Here is a 13,602-nt window from a genome sequence, read left to right as displayed (position 1 = left end):
AGCGCCTCGTCACATTGTCTTATGTGCGGCACAGACACTGGGGTGGGGGAGGCAGGGTTCTCCTCTGCTGGTGGCCCGCGGCCTGTCACTGCTGGGCCACCCTGCAGTGATGTGTGTGTGGACTTTCTCACTGGTGCTGGGCAGGTTTAGGCTGTTACTCAGCAATGCTGGGCTAAGTCGCTTCAGTCATGTCCAACTCTGCAACCCTGTGGATCATAGCCCACCAGGCTCCTCTGTCCATGGGATTCTCCAGGCACTGGCGTGGGTTGCCATGCCCTCCTCCAGGGGATCTTCCCAACCCAGGGATCGAACCCTCGTTTCTTACGTCCCCTGCACTGGCAGGTGGGTTCTTTACCACTAGTGCCGTGGCCAGATCCCGTTTATGCTGTTAGGCATGCCCAACTTGAAGATACATCGCTTATTTTAAAGCACTTTGCCAGGTCGACTCTTTGTCTGAGCTTTGCATGGAGGCGGCAGAGTAGCTGCCCAGCAGGCTGCCTGCAGACCCCACTGGATCCCCGGCCTTGCCTGCGTCTGAGTCGGCAGGGGGGGGTAGTCGGGGGCAGAGTCCAGAACTTGGAAAACCCCTGGGTTGAGTCTTGCACCCTCCAGCGGTAACTTCGGGGGCATTACTTAACTCTGCATCTGTTTCCTTTAGTAAAATGGGACCTTCCATGTGCCCCTCCTGGGGGCGGGGGGCGGGGGCGGGCAGAGAGCATGAAGTGGGAAAGCGCCTTGTGTGTCTGGAGAATACACTGGTCCTCCCTCCCTCTCCCTGCCTGCCTCCCTTCCTTCCAGCGTCCCTCCCGTCCCTGGGAGCACTAGTGTTCATTGCCAGAGTCTTGAACCCCGGATCAGAGTTCCAGCCAGTGGAGAGGATGGAGGCCTGAGACATGGGGGGCGGTCGGGACACTGGGAGGGGACCAGGGCCCCCGGCGTTCATCGCTGTCCTGGCTCCAGCCCTCCTCTGTCTGTCTGTTTATTTCCCTGGGGCTGCTGTAACAAATGACCACAAACTGGGTGGTAATTAACTCTCCCCCAGTTGCAGAGGCCAGAAGCCTGAAATGGACTGTCGGCAGGTTCTGCCTCTTCCGCTCCTGGTGGCCCCGGGTGTCCCTGGACTTGAGGCAGCGCCACTCCCGTCTCTGCCTGGGTCCTCACCTGGCCTTCTTCCCTGTGTGTCTCTCTCTGCGTCTCTCCTACAAGGACACCTGTCATTGGATTTAGACCTCAATCCAGGATGGTCTCCTCACCTTGACATCCATAACTTAATGGGCAAAGACCCTTTTGCCAAACAGGTTCCCATTTGCAGATGCTAGAGGGTGGGATGTAGACCCAGGTATGGAGGAGTTGTTTAGTTGCTCAGTCATGTCTGAGTCTGCAAACCCATGGCAGGCTCCTCTGTCTATGGAATTTCCCAAGCAAGAATACTGGAGTGGGTTGCCATTTCCTTCTCCAGGGGATCTTCCTGATCCAGGGATCAAATCCACGTTTCCTGCATTGGCAGGTGGATTCTTTACCACCGAGCCACCGGGAAAACCCCGCAGCTTTGGAAAGGTGGTCACAATTCACCCCACTAGACCGTCCCTGCCGGGTGGCCACAGTGGGACCTGAACCCATGCTAGGTTGATAAACAGCAGAGGGAGATGGGGGTGGGGAGGAAGGTGAGGGTGGCCCCAGGGTGGCCTCAGGAAGGGTCATGAGTTTGCTTGTGAGTGAAGGAGGAGGGTGAGCTGGCATTGCCACCCTGCTTCACAGACAATACATGAGGGAACAGAGGTCCAGTGAGTTTGTTGTTTCATAGGCTCAATAATCACATAATAAGCACGATAGAGAAGAAGCTGCCTCCAAAAAGCTTATTAGATTATGGATTTCTTTCTCTTTTTTCTCTCTTCTTCAAAATGAAGATTGCTTTGTTGATTACATTATAAAATCAGACCATGAAAGAAACAATCTATGCTCATTCTTCAGTTCTCAGACATTTGAAAGGGTAAAAAGAAAAAAGTAGGGCTTCCTTGGTGGTTTAATGGTAAAGAATTTGCCTGCCAATGCAGAAGACACGAGTTCGATCCCTAGCCAGGAAGATCCCACGTGCCATGGAGCAGGTAAGCCCGTGCGCCACAACTATTGAGCCTGTGCTCAATAGAGCCCGGGAACCACAACTACTGAAGCCCGCCTGCCTCGAGCCTGTGCTCTGCATCAAGAGAAGCCACAGCGGTGAGAAGGCTGGCCACCACAGCTAGAGAGTAGCCCCCACCCGGCGCCACTAGAGAAAAGCCCATGTAGCAGCGAAGACCCAGCACAGCCAAAAATAAAAAAATAAAGAAACTTTTTAAAAAAAGAAAAAGAGTGAGATTCACCCTCTAATTCCACCCCCTGTTGACACCTGTGGTTGACATCATGACCTGGTTCCTTCTAAACGTTTTTCTGGGTGTGTAGAAGTGGGGCTCCCTCTATGGATGAGTCTCCCACCCATTCTTCGCCAGGAAGCAGTCCTGAGTCACCACCCTTGGCAGCTGTCGGAGCTCTGAAGAATGGATGACCTCTCGTGTTTGACCTTGGACACGAGGGCGTCTCCAGCTTCACTATTGTGAGCAGGCGAGAGATCTCCGAAAGGGTGCTGGCCACCTTTGCATCTGGAGAATTTCCTGGTGGTCCAGTGGTTAGGACTTGGAGCTTTCACTGCTGAGGGTGAGGACTCGATCCCTGCTTGGGGAACTAAGATCCTGCAAGTTGTGCATTGTGGCCAAAAATAAAATAAAACCTTTACATCTGTCTGAGGGGCCTCCCTCATAGCTCAGCTGGTAAAGAATCCACCTGCAATGCAGGAGACTTTGGTTCAATTCCTGGGTTGGAAAGATCCTCTGAAGAAGGGATAGGCTACCCATTCCAGTATTCTTGGGCTTCCCTGGTGGCTCAGCTGATAAAGAATCTGCCTGCAATGTGGGAAACCTGGGTTCAATCCCTGGGTTGGGAAGATCCCCTGGAGAAGGGAAAGGCTACCCACTCCAGTATTCTGGCCTGGAGAATTCCATGGATTGTATGGCCCATGGGGTCGCAAAGAGTCGGACACGATGGAGCAACTTGCACTTTCATCTGTCTGAGAGTGGGGAAAGGTGAGCCCTGGGTGTCGACCGCTGGCCCTCCTCTCGTCTTCTTTGCCCGGTGTCCCAGGCCATGTTCGAGCTCATCACTTCTGAGGCCTCCTACTATAAAAGCCTGAACCTGCTGGTGTCCCACTTCATGGAGAACGAGCGGCTGAAGAAGATCCTGCACCCGTCCGAGGCCCACATCCTCTTCTCCAACGTGCTGGACGTCATGGCCGTCAGCGAGCGGTGAGCCAGTGCCCTGATCCTTGTGGGGCACCTTCCAGTCCCTCCTTCTCACCTGGGGTGAGGCTGGGGCTGGTGGTGCATGCCTGCTACACTGGCTTCTCTGCTTTTGAATGTTTGGAGTTTTCTGTAATAAGCTATAACTAAACTATTATTGTTGTTCAGTCGCTAAGTCGTGTCTGACTCTTTGCGACCCCATGGACTGCAGCACACCAGGCTTCTCTGTCTTTCACTATCTCCTGGAGCTTGCTCAAACTCATGTCCATCAAGTCGGTGATGCCATCCAACCATCTCATCCTCTGTCGTCCCCTTCTCCTGCCCTCAGTTTTCCCAGCATCAGGGTCTTTTCCAGTGAGGTAGCTCTTCCCATCAGATGGCCAAAGCATTGGAGCTTCAGCTTCAATATCAGCCCTTCCAATGAATATTCAGGACTGATCTCCTTTAGGATGGACTGGTTGGATCTCCTTGCAGTCCAAGGGACTCTCAAGAGTCTTCTCCAACACCACAGTTCGAAAGCGTCCGTTCTTCGGCACTTAGCCTTCTTTATGGTCCAACTCTCACATGAAAAGATGAAAAGGCAAAAGATAAACCTAAATACATAAACCCAGAGACCTGCCACCCTCCCAGCAACAAGGCCAGTTGCGTCCCCCCGGACAGAACTGCTGCCTGCGGGTCCCTCCCATCGGCGCAGGTGCTCGTGTGTCCTGCGCCTGCACTGCACACAGTGGTGTCCAGGTGACATGCTCTTTATCCTGAGGCCACAGGCCCTGGCTTGGCGCACGCAGGGCCCAAGATCCCCTGAGGGCAAGTCGGAGCGCAGTCCTGGAGTTACAGTTTCTCCTCTACAGTTACATGGAAGTCGTGATTGGACCTGTGCTTAGATTTTGGCTCAAGAAGGATGGGATGTGCTTAAGTGGAGGAGGGATAGACATCTATTGACTGATCATTGCAAAGAAGAGCTCCAGCCATTCTGTTAGGATAAGAGATCCATTTACCATTTGCACCTTATTCTGTGGAGGTTTGCAGCTAAAACTCAGCTTTTTATCAGCAGACCCGACCGCCCCTGTTCCGATGAGAAGTAGCACTTGGGCAGCAGCAGCCCCCTGCTCCCCATGTGGCTCTCCGTGGACCCTCCGGAGTGGGTCCCCCTGCACATGGACACCCCACCTTCCTATTTGCAGCCCCCAGATCCTGTGGCAGTCCCCCCACCAGATGGGCTCAGGGAGGCGAGACCTGACTGAGGCCAGTGCCATCTTGGAGGCCCCTCGGCCTCTGCCACCGCACCCCCATGCTGCAGGAGGGGTGTCTATCTGTTTACGTATTTGTTTCTATGTTATTATGGAATATCCCAAACATGCAGAAGTAGAAACAGCAGAACAAGCCCGCATTGCAGCATGTCGATTCACCTATGGCCCCATCCGCCCCCCAACCCCGCCACCCACGGGAGCATTCCAAACTTAATTCCCATCGTCATCTCACTTCATAAACACATCAGTACGCATGTACGGAGGAGGTCTCTTTAGCAAATGTTCCTAATGTTATCATCTACCAGAAAACCTGAACAAGTAATTCCTTGATGTGATAGAACACGCCCCCTCGGTGGGACCCCGTCCTGTCGTGTTGGTTTGGCGAGGACGTGTCCTCAGTCTCCCCCCGGCTTCCCTAACCCAGCCGCCTCCCGCCAGGTTTCTGTTGGAGCTGGAGCGCCGGATGGAGGAAAACATCGTCATCTCGGACGTGTGTGACATCGTGTACCGCTACGCCGCTGACCACTTCTCCGTCTACATCACCTACGTCAGCAACCAGACCTACCAGGAGCGGACCTATAAGCAGCTGCTGTGAGTGTGGCCAGGGGCGGGATCATCGCAGAGGCGCGGCCCGGGCAGCCCCCTCCTCTGACGCTGGCCCTGAGCTGTGGTCCCTGGACCTCTGCTTTCCCGGGATGGCATCCAAGGCTGGCACGTGCTGGGGCTTTTGGTGCCACCAGGGAAATGGTGACCCCGGGACCGTTGGCCATAGCACCCACTGGACCTGTGTCCAGATGGCCACGCAGGGCTCTGCGAGGTTTAGAAAAGGGAGCTTGAGGCCATGAGGACCAGTCGAGGCCCAGGACAGCAGGAGAGTGGTTTGAATCAGAGACAAAGGCAAGGATTGGGGAGGGAGTCTTTTTGGTGATTCTCCAGCATCTGGATTGCGTGTGTGCTCTGTCATGTCCGACTCTTTGTGACCCTATGGACTGTAGCCCGCCAGGCTCCTCTGTCCATGGGATTCTCCAGGCCAGTATACTGGAGTGGGTTGCCATGCCCTCCTCCAGGGGATCTTCCCAACCCAGGGATCAAACCAGCGTCTCCTGCATTGGCAGGTGGATTCTGTACCACTGCACCACCTTGAAGCCCTCTCCAGCCAAAGCCCTTGAATTTTACTAATCTGCCCACTTTGTAAACTTCCTCGGGGTTTCCGTTGAGAGAAGTTTTTCATCAACTTGCCGCTTTTGAGTTCTTCATATTTTCTGTGCCATGTTTCGACCACAGTTTAAAGGATGATACGTTCTTAGCACACTCAACGGGCCCCAAAGGACTCTCCGGGTGGTGACTCTGGACTTTATGCTTTGCTGGGTCTTTTCATCAGTGCAGTTCACTGGGGGTGTTTTAAAGGTTGAGCCCTCGGGGATTTAGGTGTTTGACATTTGGGGTTTGCAGTGGGGATGTGAGGGAATCCGGATGCCAGTTTTGAGGATAAGCATTGAGAAGACAGTCACACAGGAAGCAAGGACTCTGGATATTGCAGTGCCCCGGGATCCACTGGTGTGGCCCGTGAGAGCAGACTCTCTGGGCTGAGTGCCATGTCCCTGATGTCAGGCAGTCCTGGGCCAGCATCTGCCCTCCAGCCGTGGTTTCCACTGCCCAACCCATCTGCAGAAGAGACATCCCCGCCGGGCAGGAGCAGCCCAGGTTCTCCCTGCAGCCGTCTCCAGCCTGCCGCCTGTTCCTGTCACTATGTGGGTTCACCTTGCCACCATTTCCTGCTGGGAAAATCGTTGAATTATGCATCTGATTCATAGTCTTGGCCATACAAGGAGTTCTTGCCTTCCCACACAACAACATATTTTGCTAAGTTTTCATGGGCTGGGCATGTGAAGTCACTATTGTTATTTGACTTGTACATGAACAGTTTGTTTTGCAGAGAAAAAAAAGAGAGAAAGAATAGATGCATGGACGCATCCTCTGCCCATGGGCTGTCTGGTTCCTACGAGGCTGTGCATGGGGAGAAAGCCTCTCCAACTCATGCCTCCTACAAGCCGGAGAGGGCTTCCCAGGTGGTGCTAGTGGTAAAGAACCTGCCTGCCAACGCAGGAGACATAAGAGATACGGGTTCCATCCCTGGGTTGGGAAGATCCCCTGGAGGAGGGCATGGCAACCCACTCCAGGATCCTTGCCTGGAGAATCCCCAGACAGAGGAGCCTGGCGGGCTACAGTCCATGGGTACGCATAGAGTTGGACACAGCTGAGGCAGCTCAGCACGCACGCATGCACCGACGCTCTCGTCTGTGTGCCCAGCCAGGAGAAGGCAGCCTTCCGGGAGCTGATCGCGCAGCTGGAGTTGGACCCCAAGTGCAGGGGGCTGCCCCTCTCCTCCTTCCTCATCCTGCCTTTCCAGAGGATCACGCGCCTCAAGCTGTTGGTCCAGGTACCCGACTCTCTCCCTCTACCACCGCCCCCGACTTCAGCTGCCGCCTGTTTCCTTTGGTCAGTCCAGGTCTCTGCGGGCTTTCTGAGAAGTCCATGTGCTCCACAAATCCTAATTAAGCTCCTCCTGTGTGCCAAGCAGTGGGAGACTCAGCCCCTGCTGCCGGAGAGCCAGACCCTGGTGGGGAGAGAGAGACACACACACAGCCAGGAAGTGGCCATGGCTGAGGACTGTGAATCAGGGTGACATGATAGGGGTGACGGCCTGGCCCACTCCCAGGGTGGGGATCGGGAAGGGCTCTCAGATGAGTGACATTTAAGCGAAGACTTGCCTGACAGGGAGGAGCCATTCATCTGACGGGGAACTGCTTTCAGGCAGAGGTCCTGGGGCAGAAAGGTTCACAGACGGGTCGGCCGGCCGTGAGCTGGGAAACGTGATGGGAGTGAGTGTGGCGATGTGGGCAGAGGCTGGTCAGGGGCCTGCGGGGCCAGCTGAGGCATTGGATTCTATCCCCTGTGATGGGGGTCACTCCTTTTAGTGGACGTTGGTTAAGAGCTCAAAGCAGCTGCCGCGTGGAGAGTGCCAGGCAGGAGGGCAAGAGCGGAAGTGGGAGCAAAAGTTCACGAGCGATTCGAGAAAGGCGGGCTGGCGGCATCGAGGTGCGGCATCCTGGAGGGACATCAGTGAACTGAGCCCTGCACTTGCTACCGTGGAGAAGGAAGGAAGGGGAATCTTTGGTTTGAGCAGCTGGACTGATGATGCTGTTTCCCGAGGTGGGGAGGTCAGCATTCGGTTTTGGACCATTGGGAGGACTTTGAGCCATTGAACATCCAAGTTTAGAGTCAAAGGGATAAGTCAGGGTGGGTGCTCTTGGCACCCAGGTGGCATAAACCAGGTTTCATCCCAATGAGACAAGGTGGACCTGAGCCACACTGTCCACTAGGAGATGGATTTGCGGTTAGGGATGGTTAAAGGAGCGGTTTGCTGAGCGCCACCCCCAACTTGGTAAGGGAGGGTTAAGGCGGTGCCAGAGCTGACTGCGTGTCGCTGGCTTGGTTGCCGGGCAGAGACGGGCAGGTGACTACACAGAGTGGGCTGGGGGCCTGCAGCTGAGGGATGTCCCGAGGTGGGTCTGGTCTGGAGCTCAGGAGAGAGTGAAGAGCATACCTATCACCCTGGTGTCCACCTGGTGGGGGTGATCCTACACTGTGTGGGTAGCTGGAGATGTTTGTTCTGAAGCCACCATGTGGGACAGCCTGGATGGGGGCGAGAGGGGGTGGACTGTGCTGAGATGTGCCCAACCCTCCTATGGGGTGAGAGCAGGTCCAAACTATGAGCATGAGGAGACCCGGGAGGCAGGAATCGTGTAAAATATGAAGAGCAATGCAAAAATTGCCATTTATAGGCGAAATTCAAAACAACCCAACTACTGGAAAAAAGACTTTTTTTTTCAATACAACCAGAGTGAACAAAACTTCCGGGTCATTGCTACTTAGCTTCAGATGACAGGCCCACTCTTGCTGCTGCAAACGTTGAGCTCGATTCGGGATGGGCAACCCTGAGTGACCCTCCCCAGGCTGCTGGTCCTGCCTTCCCGCCTCCCTGCTTCCACGTGGTCAGTCCCTTTGCTTCGGTCTCTGCTGTAAGGAGATTGGGGCTCTGGCATGGCCCTCGTAGTTAGTCCTGGGGGAGACCTCGACTCACCTTAGAGCCAGGCAAGGCTTGTGTGCAATGCTTGGCCCCCGGGTCGGTGGAAGGTTCTCTCGCCCCATGTCTGCACTCTTCGTGGGGGGTGTCACAGCCATGTGAGGCTGCTGGGACCAGTGGGGAGGGCAACATGCGGGGTGGGGGGGAGCGGAGGAACGGCCGTCCACGATGAAACCAAGTGCGGACTCTCCCTGTGCCCAGAACATCCTGAAGAGGGTGGAGGAAAGGTCTGAGCGCGAAGGCACCGCCTTGGACGCCCACAAGGAACTGGAGCTGGTGAGTCGTGCTTCCTCCTTGTGCGTTTCCCAGTAAACTGTCTTCTCCTCTAGACCCACCTCCCTGTCCTGCTCCCTCCTGTCTTGGTATTGTCTTTGGAAGATGCAAATTCACTTTCATATTTGCTCTGGCAATTCAGAAAAGTCACCGGGTCCAAAAAATGTCAGGTGGGGCCTGCACAGGCAGAGGGCTTCCTTCTCCCCACAGGCTGCCGCCGTGTGGGGTGGACCAGGCCCCCAGCGGGCGCCCTTTACCCACAGACATGGTTGTGGACCTCTCCCGCCAACCCACACCACTGCTTCCATCACGGCCCTCGGAGGCCTCGCGTTCATCCTTGGCCCGTTTCCAGTGTCAAAAAAGCTCCGGCTTTTCCCTCCCTGCCCACGTTCTGAGGACAGTTCTGGCTCTTCTTAGGCCCTGGGCAGCTCTGCCCCGGGCTTCCTACTGCAGTCCCCTCCATCCCACCTTTCCCATTCCCACCTCTCTCCCAGCCCTCAGCCCTAGAGCTGCAGGAGATGTGCCTGCCCTGCCAAGTTGGGCCTTTGCTGCCCCAGAGTGGAGAGAAACCATCTCCACTCTTGATCCTCGACCAGAAGAGCTTCCTCCTGGAAGCTGTCAGCAGAGCACATGCTGGGCGGGACAGGTCGGCGGATGTTCAAGGATTTGTCTTAAAACGTTTGTCTTACAGCACCGCCACGTGTGTTTGCTCCTGGTGTCCACTGGCGCTGCGAGCCCACTCTTGGCATCTGTGCGGGAGGCCACTCTGTCGTGCTGGTGACCCTGTAACAGCGCCTGGTGTTAAGAATTCTTTCCCACTCAGCGTACCAGCGGCAGCAGCTTAGTAAAAGGACTAGCCTCCATAGCTGTCGGGTGGTGGTTCTGAGCCATTTCTGAAAGGTTGTTGCTGAGCCATGAAAGATGCCGGGATTCTTGGCCTCCGGAGGAGATGAATTCAATCCGGGGCCAGTGATGAGGCTTGATCATCAGAGCTTTTCGTGTGATAAAGTTTTATTAAAGTATAAAAGAGATAGACAAAGCTTCTGACATAGACATCAGAAGGGAGCAGAAAGCATGCCCCCTTGCTAGTTTTTAGCAAACTGCTTTATGTCGGTTCAGTTCAGTTCAGTCACTCAGTCGTGTTCTACTCTTTGTGACCCCATGGACTGCAGCACACCGGGCTTCCCTGTCCATCACCAACTTCCGGATTTTATTCAAACTCATGTCCATCGAGTCGGTGATGCCATCCAGCCATCTCATCCTCTGTCGTCCCCTTCTCGTCCCGCCTTCAATCTTTCCCAGCATCAGGGTTCTTTCAAATGAGTCACCTCTTCACATCAGGTGGCCAAAGTATTAGAGTTTCAGCTTCAGCATCAGTCCTTCCAATGAATATTCAGGACTTTGTCTGTTAGAAAGCTATTAATCAGATAAGAGAGACACCTCAAAGCTGAGGCAGTTTCACCAGGCCTCTGTCCCACGATATGCATTTTTGAGATAGGATGGAATGGGGTGTGTCATTCCTCGGCCATAAAACAATTGATGTGAATGCTGGTTTATTGAGCCATTATCAGCCCAAGGTTTGAGAAAAGAAAAAAAGTTCATCTTAGGTGGAACCATTTTGAATAAAGGCAAATTCCAAAGCAAATACATAGTTTCATTAACATAGCTTAAGAAACGGAGAAGGCAATGGCACCCCACTCCAGTACTCTTGCCTGGAAAACCCCATGGATGGAGGAGCCTGGTAGGCTGCAGTCCATGGGGGTCGCTAAGAGTTGGGCACAACTGAGTGACTTCACTTTCACTTTTTACTTTCATGCTTTGGAAAAGAAAATGGCAACCCACTCCAGTGTTCTTGCCTGGAGAATCCCAGGGATGGGGGAGCCTGGTGGGCTGCTGTCTATGGGGTCACACAGAGTTGGACACGACTGAAGCGACTTAGCAGTAGCAGTAAGAAAACCACATTGGTTAGCTCAAAGCTTGAGAGAAGTTCAGGTGGAACCAGGTGTTGTCATGGCAACACAGAACTTTAAGAGAAACCTCCTTTTAATTTTGTATAGGGGAGGAAAAAAATATGACACATGTAGTTTTGTTTCTTCCTGCCGCTTAAGGGAGAGATAAAAAAATGTCTGACTCTTGCAGCCTGTTTCCTCCGTTTGGAGACCCCTGGGCTCCCTGCCTGTTACCCTCTCACTTTGAGCCACGAGGACTTTGTAACTGAATGCAGTCATTTCTCCTCAGGTCTCTCCTTCTGTCGTTCACTCCAGGCCAGGTGGCCGCAAAATCCCTCTGGCAACTATACCCTTTGAATACTGGGGGAAATGGCACTTCCCTGCCAGCCTAGTTGAGGAAACGCTGGCGCCTTGAGCAGGCTGGTCAGGGAGGGCCAGTTGCCCGCCAGCCTGGCTGCCTCTGCCCAGGCCCTCTGCCACACCTGGTCACACGCAGCTGGTCAGGCGGGAGCTCCATCACAGCTCCCACGGGGCCCCAAGCGGTCTCGGGGCACCCGCAAGTGTTCTCTGTTTTCAAGTTGTTTTTTGCCTTCCTCTCCCTTTTTATTTCCTTGTAATGAAAGGTATACTCTTGCTTCTTATTATCATTTTTTATAAAGGTGGGGTTTTTTCCCCTAATTTATAAAAACGGTGAATACGGATTCACACACTGTTCATAAGCAGAAAGGCGGCAAGGATCCGCAGTTCTCCCACACCCCCTGCCAGCACGCTGGAGCCCACCCTTCCAGATGGACGCCTGCACACACGGTTGTATTCCCTGCAAAAGGGGCTTGTGGCCTACAAGCTGGCTTTGCCCTCCATTTCAGCACACGTGGGTGTCCCTGGTGGCTCAGCGGTAAAGAATCCGACTGCAAATGCAGGAGACTCGGGTTCGATCCCTCGGTCGGGAAGATCCCCTGGAGAAGGAAATGGCAACCCACTCCAGTATTCTTGCCTGGAGAATCCCATGGACAGAGGAGCCTGGTGGGCTACAGTCCTTGCAGTTGCAAAGAGTCGGACACAACTTAAGTGACTAACACATTCTCTTGAGCTTTTTTTCATGACTTCAGAATACAGGGTTATGTGGCTTTACAAGCACTAATCAATCCCAGTTGCCGCATCGGCAGACATTTAGGTTGAGGACAGCTTTCCTCGTTCCAACCACTGCAGGGGATACCCCATACACGCACCTCTGGGCGCTGTCTTCCTTTCTGCATGCTGAGCGCCAGGCCCTGTTCTCAACACCTGTGATCCGGAGCGGATATCGAGTCCTTGGAACAAGGTCGCAGAAAATCTGCTTTCATTTGGCCTCTTGGTACCCGGGTGGCCTCCCAGGAAGCTTGGGGGGACCTGTGCTCCCCCTGCAGCACGTGACAGAGCCCGAATCCCAAGCCTCAGGCATTTCCAGGCTGACAGATGAGATAGGACATCCTGCTGAAAACCGTTCTCTTAGGTGATGCAAGGGGTCAGCATTGCTTTCTGTGTTCTCTGGAGTCCGCGTCCCGCCAAGGACAAGGCCCCAGCTTTCTCCACTGGAACTGAGACCCCACTGAGACTGGCCAGTCAGTGTCTCAGCTGTGGCCTGAGTTCCCGAAGGACGTGGCCAGAGACCGCTGGCTGCGTGTGGCCTGATGTGTCTGCCTTCCTGTTCCAGGTGGTGAAAGCATGCAACGAGGGCGTCAGGAAGATGAGCCGCACGGAGCAGATGATCAGCATCCAGAAGAAGATGGAGTTCAAGATCAAGGTCAACCACGCGTCCCCGGCCCCGCCCGCCGGCCTGGGGCGCAGGCCACTGGCCAGGCCCGCTGAATGGCCATGCTTGGGTCTCAGCATGGTGCCACCCCCACTGAGGCTCTCCCTGACCCCCTAGCGGAGGGCCCTCCCCTGCCCCCCATCACCAGGCCATCGCACTGGCCTAGACTGTTTTCTTGCGGGGCAGTGCAGGGACCCAGAAGCGGCCTGCTCTCAGTTACCGGCTGCGTGACCTTGAACAGTCAGCTTGAAAGAAGAACAGGACATGAACCAGTCCAGGGGTTCTTAATCCTGGGCGATTTGAAAATCAGGTGGGAGTTACCCACCTTCTTCCCCAATTTTGTGTAAAGCTTCAGGCACCAGTGACCCTAAGGGCTCCCAGGGTTTCTGGTGACGTGGGCAGAAGGGCATGGTGCCCACCGAGGGTCTGTGAGGTCACACTGGTTCTTTGGGCGCCAAGCCTCAGTTGAAGATGCAGACCTCGGGGTGGTGGGGAGGCCTCATGTAGCTCCACTTGCTGGCTGAGTGCTGAGTGCCGAGTAATCGCCCCAGAGCCGTGGAGTGGGGGAATGCAGGCCCGGCCTCCTCGCCCTGGGGTCCCAGTTCTCCCCTCTCCCCTGGGAACTTGAACCCTCCTTTGATTCTGCATCACTCAGCCTGAGCCTGGTGAGGCATGATAGCACACACAGGCACCCACATGTACACACACACCCCCGTGAGTACAGACGCATACAGGACACACAGACACACTTGGACACAAGCACGTATACATAGACACACACAAGGACACACAAACAACAGACAAGTACACAGCTGCCCACTCAGGCACACACACACACACACACACACACACACCCTTCCCA

The 13,602-nt window shown here is 54.6% G+C and overlaps 1 protein-coding gene across 1 annotated transcript in view; it reads left to right on the top strand.

Moving 5' to 3' along the window:
• The window catches only part of NGEF (neuronal guanine nucleotide exchange factor), a 128,514-nt gene that overhangs the window by 109,858 nt on the left and 5,054 nt on the right, over window positions 1-13,602 (top strand). Inside the window, exons 7-11 of the mRNA XM_010841254.1 lie at window positions 3,175-3,335; window positions 5,018-5,170; window positions 6,890-7,019; window positions 8,928-9,002; window positions 12,642-12,838. Of these exons, the coding sequence (XP_010839556.1) occupies window positions 3,175-3,335; window positions 5,018-5,170; window positions 6,890-7,019; window positions 8,928-9,002; window positions 12,642-12,838 (716 nt within the window). The remainder of the gene's footprint in view (window positions 1-3,174; window positions 3,336-5,017; window positions 5,171-6,889; window positions 7,020-8,927; window positions 9,003-12,641; window positions 12,839-13,602) is intronic.

This window comes from Bison bison, unplaced genomic scaffold (assembly GCF_000754665.1).
Source record: "Bison bison bison isolate TAMUID 2011002044 unplaced genomic scaffold, Bison_UMD1.0 scf7180017864158, whole genome shotgun sequence".
Taxonomy (NCBI): domain Eukaryota; kingdom Metazoa; phylum Chordata; class Mammalia; order Artiodactyla; family Bovidae; genus Bison; species Bison bison.
The sequence above is the reverse complement of the archived record's forward strand: the minus strand, read 5'-3'. Positions and strand labels throughout refer to the sequence as shown.